Below are 13,969 nucleotides of genomic sequence, written 5' to 3'. Positions count from 1 at the left end.
ATGTGGTCTGATAGCAAATTGTTTACTTCTCTGAGTCTCATCTGTAAAACTGTCTTGTTGAAAGACTCAAGAGAGAGAATGCTGGTAAAGCAACCACCATCACCAATTTGATTCAGAATTAACTCAAATTCCCTGATGGTGTCCCAAGATTATTCAAATGTAGAATCCATGGATTTCTCCTGACTAGGTCTAAATTTAGTTATCTTAACACTAGCCCCAAATTGCTGTGTCCGCCATACAACCCCATGTGCAAAGAAGGAGGTATCAGGCAGCACACAAGTGATCCAAGATTTCTCATTCACACTCTGAAACTTCTAGGAATAACACAGGGGTCCTCAGCATTAGTTTTCTCACACGAAGAGAGATTAGGGGTGAAACAGATGTCTACAAGGGCTGACAAAGTTTGCCATCTACAAAAAAATGTATGTGTTTCTCTAAGTCTCTAGGTACCCCTTTACCAAGGCAGATAGGCAAACAATTCTAATGATATGCAGGATTACATCTGATGTATTCCAAATGATGGCACTGTTCCCTCTAATTCCTGTGTTTCATTTTTATTTCTCTATCAATTCTTAAATTATCCTGCTGTGAACTGGGTAGTAATCATTATGGATTAATCACAACAAAATACTATTTATATGTTCTTTGTTACCTATTCTTCTTAGGAACCTTCCCAAAGTATTTCTGTTCATCATCAGGAGGCCATGGATAACATTGTGAGATCAGTTAACGCTCAAAGGTTCATTTTTGTATCATGTAACAGATATATTGGCTATAAAGACAAATCACGGGACACTAAGAAAACATGATATTAAAAAAGAGTAAGAAGTAAGGGTACCTGGGTGGTTCAGTTGGTTAAGTGTCCAACTTTAGCTCAGGTCATGACCTCATGGTTTGTCAGTTCAAGCCCCGCACTGGGCTCCGTGCTAACAGCAAAAACCCCACTTCGGATCCTCTGCCGTCTTCTCTCTGCCCCTTCCCCGCTCATGCTCACGCGCTCTCTCTCTCTCTCCCCCCTCTCTCTCTCCCCTCTCTCTCTCAAAAATAAACGTAAAAAAATATGAAGTCTGTTAGGAAAGAAAATATGAAGGTGAGCATATCACTTGCCCCCCCACCACAACGCCTCTGCATAAAAATCAAGATTTTCAAGCATCCCTTTTGCCCAGAATAAAGAAAAATTACATACTGAATTACATCAGTAAACTAATACCTGATTTAGCTTACTAATCATTACCAATCAATGTTTCAGTCAATCAACAACTTTAGTCCTCGGGGTACCTGGGTGGCTCAATACGTTAAGCATCCAACTCCTGGTTTTGGTTCAGGTCATGATTTCACGGTTCATGGGTTCAAGCCCCACATCAGGCTCTGGGCTGACAGTGTGGAACCTGCTTGGGATTCTCTCTTTCTCCCTTTATGTGGGGAAATAGGTTCTACTTACATAAATGGGTAAGAAGAAAATCTTAGGGCAGAAAGACACCACCACAGGATGAATGCACTCGAGGTTAGCTAGCGAGATATTGTAATGGGATCATGAGTAACTTGTTATACCACCTACAAGAAATTACTTCCCAGCTGACACCAATGTACCTTGATCACAAACTCCACTTTCCTCCCAGACCCTTTGCTTCTTACATACGCAAGTTAATGATTACTATCTGATTGTTTTCTCCATGTTCATGTGTGTAAGATCCTATTTTCTTCATGTTCTCCACGTGGGTAATAACTTGTTTTCTCCATGTTCATCACGTGTGTAAGATCTTGTTTTATTAACATTCACCACAAAGATAATGTCTTGTGAGCGCAACAAAATATGGAGAGGATTTGGGGCTCTTGTCTCCTCCGAGACATTAGCCTCTCTCATATTCAATTCTGCATCCGCTCTCTTGCTGGATAAGAGAGAACTCCAGACTCATAGTCTGTGACACCTTTCTCTCTGCCCCTCCTGCATTTGCATGCACTCTCTCAAAATAAATAAACTTTAAAAAACAAAATACAACTTTAGTCTACTGATTCGCATCCCTCCTAGTGCATCAAACTCACTTAAAGATAAATATATAGAGATATAGAGGTATAGATATATACCTAGATAAAAATGTAGATATAAGGAATCAGTGAATTAAGATATCTGGGTCCCACACCCAAGAGATTATTTTACTGGACTGAACTAGACCCCAAGCATCAATATTTTTTAGATTCTAATGTATAACCAGAGTTGAGAATTGCTACTTAATCTTTGGTTTTTCAATCATTTTAAGAAAGCAGAGACTTAAAACACACTGAGGGGTGACTTAAAACACATACTAAGGGGTGGCTGGCTGGCTTACTTGGTACAGCATGCAACTCTTGATCTCAGGATTTTAAGTTCAAGCCCCACACTGGACGTAGAGCTTGCTTTAAATAAATAAATACATAAATAAATAAATAAAACACATACTAAGATTACTGTTTTCTGTTTCTTTGATCTTTTCTATACTCTCCAACTTCTTTTTACAGTGAGGCTGCATTGCTATCACCAGAAAAATAAAATGGAGAAAAAAAAAATTTTAAGGAAACCAGCATCCACAAATCCCAAGCATAAATGACCCTTCTACATTTTCCCTCTTCCTCAATATTCACACTATTTGTGTCCATATCCTTCTTATTAGATGTCCCCTCTTCCCATACTTCTATGATTTAGTACAATACAGGCTATCATAGAAAATAACCATTATCAAATTCATGAATTCTATAGCTCTGTATCTGCCACCTTAAGTCCGGGGTTTTCAATCCACCAGAATCTAATTGGCTGCCCATTGGCATCTCCCGGGGAGTTCTAAAAATTCCCCCACATCCTGGACACACCCCAGACCAATTAGATGAGAATCTCGGAGTGGGACACACAACAGTTTTATATCCCCAGGTGACTCCAACGTGCAGCCAAGGCTGGGAACCAGTGGCTTTAAGAGTTAATTAATACAAGTCTCCACATCTAGCAGTAAGCTCCTGCTAGCTTAAAAGCACAATACCTTGGTGTAATTTCAAAGAATGGTCATTTGTGAATATGCATCGATGTTCAATTTCAGGTTGGCAAGGAATAAAAATAGACACTAAATAATAAATGTGTTCACTGTTCTCCCTTTTAATTGGACATAAGTCACCATCTTTTATAGTTAAATATGAAAAAGTCTAAGAACACTGTCACATATTCTGACCCAGTTATAAAATAGGCAAAACAAAATTGGACAAAAAATGTTTTCACAAACTCTGCATTTATCTTACTCAGGTCAGTGTTATTTCTGAGTGACTTTGCTACTTGGTAGTCAGAATTATACTCTTATATTGCTTGAGATTCTTAGATGAAAGACCTAGGTGCTGACCATTCTTCTTGTTTGTAAATCTGAAATAAAGTACATCTGCTAAAGTTTTAAAGAAATCCTGTTCTGTTTGATTATTCTTCTCATGTACCCCCAGGCCTCCTATCCTCCTCTTTTACAGAGAAAACTGGTGCTTTTGTTTTGGTGCAGGTCTGTTCTATGCTCTCTGGGGTAAGAATTAGCCCACACACAACACTCACTTCTGTGGAATGAACATTTTTCAGACACAAGAAGCAGAGAATTTTAACAGTATGCAAAATACCGCAATTAAACAGGTTTTGCTGATAGTGTTATTTTAATGAGTGAAACCTCCATATTCAGAGTTGAATAAAATAAACACACATATGACCAACATGGAAATTCTGGAGGGTAGTCTTAAATGAATTCAAAAAGTCTAAAATTCTTTTAAAGAAATGGGTTTGTCCTTTTCCACTTCAAGCCATTACACATCTGTAATAATCTCTTCTAAAGCACACTCGGATTCTCAGCAGAAGTGGCCTTTTCCTTCTCAGTCTCAGGAAGGAATGGTTTATGGGTATTGCTTTGTTTTCTAAGGCAAGAGCATGAGTGAAGGAAAGAAGAGGGTCTGCAGCCAGAGAACTGATGCATTCCACAGCACAAAGATAAAAAGCTTAGCTCAGAGTGCAAAAATAATGAAACAGTAGGTGGTTCTTATCTCCCCTGTTGAGTGAATTCACTCCGCAGTATTTTACTGAGCACCTACTATAATATATGCAACGTACTGTACAACGTACCAGAGATAGAAGTCAGAAAAGTCTCTATTCTCCTGGAACTTAGAAGGAATGGGGCGGACAGAAATTAAACTGGTTTTCATGAAACTATTGTATTACCACAGGGATGACACAGTGAGTCAGCAGTGCAGAACGACAGGAGAGCCTAAAACAGGAGCCTGACCTAGTCTGGGAAGTCAGAAAAGGCTTCTCTGCAGAAAGGACCTTTACTCTGGGATCTGAAGGAGGAGTTGAAAGCTGGACAAGTGAAGGAGTGAGTTTTGTGAGCATGGAATGCAAAAGTCCACACAGCCAGGGCATAATGAAGGAGGGGAAGAGCAAGTTGAGGCTGGCGAGGCCAACTGGTACCAGTGGGACAGGGGAGTTCTGCTGCAGACGTGAGTCTGAGGGCCCGGACGGCATCAGCAGAGTGTCAGCTGAGAGGGTGGACATCTGGGTATGGAGCACCGAAGGGCAGTCTAAACCAGGGTGCACCGTTGGGAGTTACCGGCATGTGGACGGGAGCTGAAGCTGCGGAAGGGTGAAACCACTCCACACTAAGCCACGAGCCTTAAATATGAGATCTGAATATCCTTTGACACCAAGAGTTTGCACTTGTAATAACCTCAGACATGCTTGCTGAGCGAAATGAGCCCTAAGGTAATACATAAAGTATCAAAGGTCTATTGGGATGACTTTTCATTTACACAATACAAAAGAACAAACTACAATTTTTTATTTATTACTTTAGAGTGAGCGAGAGAGCGTGGCAGAGGGGCAGAGACAGAGAGACAGAGACAGAGAAAATCTCAAGCAGGCTCCAAGTTCAGCACGGAACCTGATGTGGGGCTTGATCCCACGACCCTGGGAACATGACCTGAGTTGAAATCAAGAGTTGGCCACTCAACTGACTGAGCCACCCAGGTGTCCCCAAACTGCAATTCTTAACCTCTGTTTTCATAGCTGCAAAATAGAATGGTATTGTGACTACAAATGCAATCACTAATAACTATTACTGTGGTCCAAGAAAAAAAAAAACCTGGATCTTTTGTGCAACTAAATTAAATAATTACATTGCCCTGAAACAACCCTGAATCTACTCACGGAAAGACATTTCATCCTCCCATCAATCTCTGTGCATACATTAGGCACAGAGGAGGAAAAGACAATTGGGAAAATGAGAGAGCAGGGGAAAATTAATTATAATTATGGAAATGCAGCTTAAAGAACAAAGGCTTAAATTTGTAACACAGGTCTAAGGGGAAATAATTCTCATGAGCAACCATTTACAATGTGAGAAGTCTGCAAATCTGAAGGAAACGGTGACTGTTTATTAGACATGTTATTTCTTCTTTCTAATTTAGTAATCAGAAGATTGGTACTCCCAAGCATAAAGGAGTAAAACAATCATGGGCCTTTCTGCTTGGTTGGACAGCCAATGACCATGGTTTAAGAGAAGGAACTCGAAGGTCCAACAGGAAAGGCCTGCCACGGATCTCACTTAACTGCAACAGGCTTGTGGCTCCTAGCAGCTGAAGCTAACGCTTCAAAGACTGAACATTGTTACTTCTCACCAACCTAGGCTTCCCAAATATCCAGACCTTCAGTTTGCCACTTTGCACTCGACTCAGATCTTTTCATCCCCTCTGTCATTACAGAATGTGAGTGGCCTCGACATAGAAAGCATGACAAGAAAGAGATCACTGTGGACTCGGTTACCCAGGAAAATCTCCCCATTAGATTCCCAAATAGGGAAAAGAGGCTGAGACATCTCAGCGTGGATTTTTGTAAATCTAGATCACTGCTTGGTTCTGATCAATCCAGCTACATAAACTTGAGCAAAGCAAGCACAATGAAAACCACCAGTACCTTTGGGGAAATGAAGTCACCCTAATTCGAGCTGGTGTGGACAAGAATCAGAGTGGCTCTGGAGGGGTCAGAGGAAACTGTCAGGGGTTAGGGGGATAGGATTCCACCCAATCAAAGTCACATTACCTGATCCCCTATTATGTGTACAGCCTAGAGCCTGAAGGGCAGGACAGCACTCTGAGGAGTGAAATCAGAGGAAGCACCCCTCACTGCCAGAGACAAGAAGGGGAAGAGCCAGCAAAGAATGATTCAGAGGTTTCTTCAGGCTTGTGGGACTCACCCCTATAACAGTGTGAGAAGAGACAAAACAGACAACAGGCAGTAAGGCTGGGAAGAGCAGACAGCGGCTGTATACCCCTTCCCATCCTACAAAGCCCACAGCAGTCTGCACACAACTCCTCATGAAGAAACATGGAGATAAGAGACAAGTAGGGCCGGACAGTTGCCCAAGTGTTCTCAGGGGAAGGGAAGCCATGCCTCAGCCAGAAGCAATTAGGAACAGAGAATGAGGGGGGCTGGAGGGAGACAGCAGGCCCTCTCTGAAGAGTCCCTGGTGAGGGGCCAAGTGAAATTAAACATGCACGGAAGATGGACCAAGAGCAGGTCTTGATCACCTCACCACCATGGACATACAAACAGGTGCCCAGGTGTGGGCTTGAAGAACTTTGCTTCCCCATCTCTCTTCCTTGTACCAAAACCTGAGGAGGAAAGTCCGAATTCCTCTTCAAGGGGAAGAAGTACAGCAGAGCCACATGAACCTCCACCATCAGCCCCCAACAGGCAGCTCAAGCCTGTGCTGGGGGTCAGGGAGGAGATGGGGCTTAAAGGAGTTTGAGATTAATGTTTTAAATTAGATCAGACCCTCAGTAATCAAAAAATAGCCAAGAAAGTAATAGAACCTGCCCAAGATGTTGCAAAGAGTACTTTTAAAAATACTAATTGGGGAAAGATTAAATAATTTCTTATAAATGCTACACTAATTTTAGAATACTCAATAAACCAGCTACAGATGAAATGCCCATCGTGGAGGAAGATAAAAAAAGAAATTAACTTGCAATTTTAAAATATAAAATAAATAGCATTTCATTGAGGCTTTCATTGAGAATTTTTTCTAAGTCTAGGAAATGAAGAAACATCACGCTTCCAAAAAGCTATAGAGTAAGTCTGTTTCATACCAGCTCATATTAAAGGTTATTTCCTTTGTGTTATAACTAATATATAAGTATCCACTTTTGTAAGGCTGGCTGTAATCTGTCTCAGACCACAGAAGGAGGAAAGTGCATAAATCAATTTGGTCAGTTAATTCACAGCAAATTCTCCAATTAACCTCTGTTTGAAAGTGGGATGAGGAGAGGTTAAAAATAAAATAAAACAAAAATTTTTAAGTTTATTTATTTTTGAGAGAGACAGAGATGACATGAGTGGGGGAGGGGCAAAGAGAGAGGGAGAGAGAGAATCCCAAGCAAGCTCTCGCTCTCAGCACAGAGCCCAGTGCAGGGCTCATGAGATCATGACCTGAGCCAAAACTAGTCAGACGCTTAACCGACTGAGCCACCCAGGTGCCCCAAAAATAAAATACTTTTTTTTAAAAAACCAAGCACTAGGGCGCCTGGGTGGTTCAGTTGGTTAAGCATCTGACTTCGGCTCAGGTCATCATCTCGCAGTTCATGGGTTCAAGCCCCGCATTGGGCTCTGTGCTGACAGCCCAGAGCCTGGAGCCTGCTTTGGATTCTGTGTCTCCCTCTCCCTGCCCCTCCCCCGCTTGCAGCCTGCCTCTCTCTCAAAAATAAATAAACATTAAAAAAAATCTTTTTAAACCAAGCACTTAGACATTTAGAAGTCATTTGTCCTAAATCACAGCATTTTGCTGGCATGGAAAGTCTATCCCACGGGGAACAACTCACCCAAAGTGACCCAGCTGGAGGGCTGGCCCTACAGAGTGCCATGACCCTATACAAGGCCCCTACAAGACAGGCCATGCCTGCCTTTGCCTAAGCCTTCACTGCCTCTGGCATATTTGCAAGGTGCACCAGAACATCATACACCTGAAAGAATGCTTCATTCGATGCTTTCTGCCATAATGGCAGATCCTTTGGGGACAGGGGGTGAGGGAGGGGAAGGGGAGACTTGAGGAGAGGGCTAAAGAGGATCTACTTCCAGAATTACTTCTATTGCAATTTATAAAATTTAGAACTCAATACATTTTCTCCCATTTGGCCAACCTTCGTTTATTCCCACCCTTTCTCTCAACTTGTGTTTGATATTTTTTGCATGCAGTGTAAGTCTCCAAGAGACAATACTTCTTTTTTTAAGTAATCTCTGTGCCCAACGTGGGACTCAAACTCATGACCCCAAGATCAAGAGTCACATGCTCTACCAACGGAGCCATCCAGGTGCCTCCAAGAGATCATACTTTCGATTTTAATGATGCTCACAAAATCTTGACTGTCACTGCATTAATAGTAATTCTATGTGCACTGGTATTTTCTGGACCTAGAACATGTTTATACAATCCTCGGATGGAAAAGCTAGGCTTTAGCTCAGTAATGACACTAATATAAAATCTAGTGATGTCCCCACCTCCCTAAAGCAGGCAGGCTGCTGAAGTCATAACTTGTTAATAAAATGGCCTAATTAATGAGAACCCTAATTCACTTCTGCATAATTTCATTCTCCTTTTATATACAGCAGGTAGGATCTGGCATTCTTCCTTCTTTTTCCAGAAAAGATGGAATGCCAGTGTAGGGGGAGGGAACTTCTCCACTCTTCTTTTTTTAATATAATGATGTCTGTCCTGAAAGCTTGCTTATCTGTCCTAAGTAGTGGTCTCTCCATGGTTAGGAGGAACTCATGAGCCCAGCACATGCACACACACACATGCACACACATCCGTTCTCCCTGAAGGGAAATGTAAGTTTCTGCCAGTACAAAGCTAACTACAGAGTTAGCAGTCAAAAGAGATTCTTACCGCCTCTTAATCAGGATCTTGCCAGACTTTCCTTCCCACATCCTGGCCTATAGGATGCTCTCATTCACCATACACACTTTCTGATGCCTGACTACACAGAGACCTCAAGCATTACTGCTAGAGGGAACTTTGCAATCTGGCAAAACCCTCATTTTAGAAAGAGAGAGAAACTGAGGATCCCCTAGGTGACAAACACAACACAAGTTGGTAGTGAACTGGAAACAGAGCTAATCTCCAGGATCCCATCCCAGCTTACTTTCTTTCATAAACTGGTAGTTAAGTTTTTAAACTTACTGAGTAGGCCTCTGGCCAGGAAGGGAGGTTAGATAAACATTAAATTAATGATAAAATTAATAATACATAAAATTAATTCATTAAATTAATTAAATTAATTAGTTGTATTAGAAGGTTTCTTGAGGCAAAGTAAAAGTACATAGAGAGCAATTTTTGAAAAGACAAATTCCACATTTAATAAGAGAACTATTCTTCACTTTATCTAGGTAGGAAGACGACTCATAATTCGGTTTAAAACCTTCCTACTCTAGGGGCACCCGGGTGGCTCAGTGGGTTGAGCGTCCAACTTCGGTTCAGGTCATGATCTCACAGTTCGCGAGTTTGAGCCCCACATCAGGCTCTGTGCTGACAGCTCAGAGCCTGGAGCCTGCTTTGGATTCTGTGTCTCCCTCTCTCTGCTCCTCCCCCACTCATTCTCTCTCTCTCTCTCTCTCTCTCTCTCTCTCTCTCAGAAATAAAGAAACTTAAAAAAAAAACAACCTTTCTACTCTAGATTTGTGATGATCATTCAGAAACATTTATAAAACATGATAGCAACAGAAATAAACTTCATTCATTATAAGTTGGGGTGATAACATAACTAAAATGAAAGCAATTAATAATTCTTTCCAACATCACAATTATAATTAGCAGTTCATGAAAACAAAAGTTAAGTCACCTCTAAATTTATTCTATTAAGGAACTCAAATGTGTGGGAAAAAACTTATGTGCATAAAAATTATATATATTAATTGCAAATACACTGATTATTGGTTTAAGAATCTGTCCCAGGTCAGGAAAAAAAAAAAAAAAAAAAAAAGCTATAATTCGTTGCAACCAAGAGAAACAGCTGAGAGTGTAATTTTCAAGTAAGAATAATTAATAAAACTAGAACCTATTAAAATCAGATTCATACAGGGATGCCTGGGCGGCTCCATCAGTTGAGCATCTGACTTCGGCTCAGGTCATGATCTGGCGGCTGGTGAGTTGGAGCCCCACATCGGGCTCTGTGCTGACAGCTCAGAGCCTGGAGCCTGCTTTGGATTCTGTGTCCCTCTCTCAGTCTGCTCACCCCCCCACCCCCCACTCATGCTGTGTCTCTCTCAAGAATTAAAAATTTTTTTTAATTTTTTAAATTAAAATTTTTTTAGGGGCGCCTGGGTGGCTCAGTCAGTTAGGCGTCCGACTTCGGCTCAGGTCGTGATCTCGCGGTCCGTGAGTTCGAGCCCCGCGTCGGGCTCTGTGCTGACAGCTCGGAGCCTGGAGCCTGTTTCAGATTCTGTGTCTCCCTCTCTCTGACCCTTCCCCGTTCATGCTCTGTCTCTCTCTGTCTCAAAAATAAATAATCGTTAAAAAATTTTAAAAATTTTAATTTTTTAAATTAAAAAATTTTTAATTTTTTAAATTAAATTTTTTTTAATTTTTTAAATTAGAAAGAAATAAGATTCATATTACACAAATCATTCTTTGCCAAGTTTTGTTTTGTTTTTTTTTCTATTTCAAACATCAGGTGCATAAAAGCCAAGTACAGAAAAACCTCAGCTACTGGGGCATCTTTAATAGGTATACAAACCCTTTAGATTCAATAGATTCCCTAGAAATCTGGGCAAAGGACAGATGAGTGAGAAATACAAAAACAGCTTTTTATAATTCCTATCAGGACCCCTCTCATCACTGAACATAGAATTATGTCAGTTCAACCAGGTCATTTTTGTCAGCCAATATACACCATTTCCTAACTTTTCCAGATATTCATTCCTACCATCAGGATTGTTGCAGAGAAAAGAGAAGATAAAACACTGGACAGAAACAGACTATTAACAGTGTTTCTCTTTGGGCTGTGGGATTGTAGGTAACCCTCCAAATTGTTTCCAATGAGAACATACTACCTCCATACTCAGAAAATGAGACTATGAATATGCTTTATGAACTGTGAAGCAGTATACGAATGTTACATTTTTTATTTTTACTTTTGTTGAGCATTGTAGCTCATATAGTTCTCATTCTAATGTAGCTCTTTTCTCCTGACCACCATGTAAATCTGTATGTAAAGTGTCTGGCCAGCACAATTTGCACAGCCAAGTCTATACAGTCTAGAAGTCGAGTATCTTGCAGAGGAAGTGGTTCTTTTCTGTTTATAATGGAAGAGATTTTGTTTCCTTTTGTTTTGAATGATTTGGTTACATGAGGAGAACTATCAACATAGACCATGTGAAGCCAAGCTATTAAGCAAAAAGCATCCAACTACTCATCCCATATTCCAGAAGCCCCTTCCAAAAGAAATCTGGTATTTTTGACTCAACATGTCCTGCCATCTCTCTTCTCTCAGAGATGTTCTGAAATCCTCTACAAAGATACTATCATTAGTGGTCCCTTGCCTTAAAATATACAAAAACTCCTCACAACTCTCCATTAAGTTAAAGAAGTTCATGTCTTAACAGATATTCATGTTCACAGAGGTAAAGAGGAAGAGTAGAGGCATGATTCTTTCCTGATAAATATCCTTACGCAGAGAAATCCAAAATGATACTTTACACTATCAGAAACACTTAAAGCTACTGCTTTATTATAAATGAACAGAATCATAATTCTAACTGGCCTTAATCTTTTTAATCTTGGGTAGATCTAAGATCCCTAAATCCTTTCAAAAGAGGAATTCTTAAATGTAAGGAACCAATTCTTATTTTAAGTATTCTACTGCCCCCTTGTGTATCTCATGTTTAGTGGGAAAGGTAGCTCACAAAATACAGCAATTTTTTTTTATTCTCAGAAATACTTCAGTAGAATCCCAGATATTAGAACTAGAAAGAAACTGAAAATCAAGACCAGCATGTTCATTTCACAGGGGACAGAAGGGAGATCTTGAAGGATTATATCATTTGCCCCAGATCATCAAAATGCTAGTTAATAGCAGAGCAGATACTGCTGAATGGAACTTAAGCCTCTGAGTGCTCATTTCTCTACTGAAATGGCGACTGCAGCCTGGAAGAAAAGAAATAATGGTGTTTTGGAGTTAGAAAGATCAGAGTTTGAAAGATCACCACTTCACAATTTTCCCCAAGCCTGTTTCCTAGTTATAAAATGGGATGAATAATAATTATTACAAAGTTGTCCGAAGAATTAAGTATGACCATGTTCATCAAGCCCTCAGTAAGTATCTGCAATACTGTAATACACGAAGTGGTAATACAACTATAAAAATACATAGAAAATTGTTTTAAATTGTTATAGCCTTTGAGATCTCTGGACAAAGGCATTCTAAAATACTGTCTGGCGGCATTTAACTCTAAACTTTGTCTGATCGGGCACAAAATAAAACTTGAAAAAATAAAGCTAGTTCTTCTAACTCTTGTGGTGCTTCAGTTATCATATTTATTCTTTTTTTTTTATTACCTGTAAGAAAATTGTGACAGAAAATACCCCACAGCAAATGCTGAAGCAGTGAACGGAACCCTTAGATGAAGGTCACAGAAAAACAAAGCAGATCTCAGTGTCCCGGTCACTGTATAAGGTCACAGCTCCCCTGTCTCCTTTGCTAAGGGCCCCGCATTCACCACTGCAAGGCCAGGAGAGCCAGTCTGGAAAGGTGGAGGCAGGAATTTTACTTCTGACCTTGCTAATAATTAACTAGATCAACTTGGGCCAGTCATTTCATCTCTTTCTTGACATGTAAAATAAAGTACTACTTACCTCGTATAGTCCTATAGTAAGGTAGCATAATAAATGTGAAACAAGCATTGTAACCTCCGAAGTACTTTAATAACCTCTGAAGTAAGTAAGCTAAGTTTATCTTAAACTGAAAGCAATAAAAAAGCATAAGTCTGTCATAGAGTAGGGGAAGAAAAACTAAACTTGGTAAGTTGAAGGCAGCCTAGATTTAGATTACAGGATGTTATACAAACAGCATTCTGATCCCTGGGAAATTTCTCTCTACCCTCTACGATGCCCCTGGCTTTTGATGAAGATTACTCCCAAAATACTGGCCACATGGAAATCTTTGACTCTTAAATAAATTTCCCTCAAGGGTATCCTGATAGCAGGATTGACAGAGCTTATCCCTGACTATATATCACAAAACAAACGCACCAGCAGGGTAAAGGCAATTCATCTTAGTTTGCCAGGAAAATGACTAATATTGATTACTCTCCGACTTGTGGCTGCAGTAAACCTGATCCTGATAAGCAAGTGCTGTGAATGGCTCTGTTCTATTTTTATAGGTGGCCTGAGAGTGTGACACACACCACGCTGGTAAGGAGCACGGACTGGTGATCCACATATATTAACTGAACACTTACTATGTGTCTAGCCTCCCAGAATTTCAAACATCAGAAAGAGGTATTACTGGAGTTGGCAGCATAAAAGAGGAAAGGCACTGATATAAACTAATTTGTAAAGAAAAAAGTGATAACAGCATTATGGTTATTGAGATGGGCACATTGCCTACACCTGTAGGGAGTAAGTCCTCTGGGGCTTCTCAGGCAAATCATCCCTCAACAAGTTAACTCAAGCTCTTGATTCAACCCAACAATGACGCCATATTTGCATCCAGAGTGCTAGAATAAAAGTGCTGTCGGAAACAAAACAAAAGATCCAACTCCATAAACATAAAAGGCAGCTCACCGTGAAACACACTGTTGTCCACCAGAAAATGCCTGCGGTACTGCACACAGTTTCTTTTCTCCAAGTTCCAGTAGCTCATTGTCAGAAGATTTCTGGCACAGCATCAAAACCAAATTGCTGTCAAGGGACACAGAATGAGACAAAAATGAAGA

At 40.4% G+C, this 13,969-nt stretch overlaps 1 protein-coding gene across 1 annotated transcript in view; it reads right to left on the bottom strand.

Moving 5' to 3' along the window:
• The window catches only part of PLCH1 (phospholipase C eta 1), a 190,532-nt gene that overhangs the window by 172,090 nt on the left and 4,473 nt on the right, over positions 1 to 13,969 (bottom strand). Inside the window, exon 3 of the mRNA XM_042955821.1 lies at positions 13,818 to 13,934. Coding sequence (XP_042811755.1) covers positions 13,818 to 13,896 — 79 coding nt within the window. The 5' untranslated portion in view covers positions 13,897 to 13,934. The remainder of the gene's footprint in view (positions 1 to 13,817; positions 13,935 to 13,969) is intronic.

Source organism: Panthera leo, chromosome C2, assembly GCF_018350215.1.
Source record: "Panthera leo isolate Ple1 chromosome C2, P.leo_Ple1_pat1.1, whole genome shotgun sequence".
Taxonomy (NCBI): domain Eukaryota; kingdom Metazoa; phylum Chordata; class Mammalia; order Carnivora; family Felidae; genus Panthera; species Panthera leo.
Note: the sequence above shows the minus strand (reverse complement) of the source record. Positions and strands in the feature narration are given on the sequence as shown.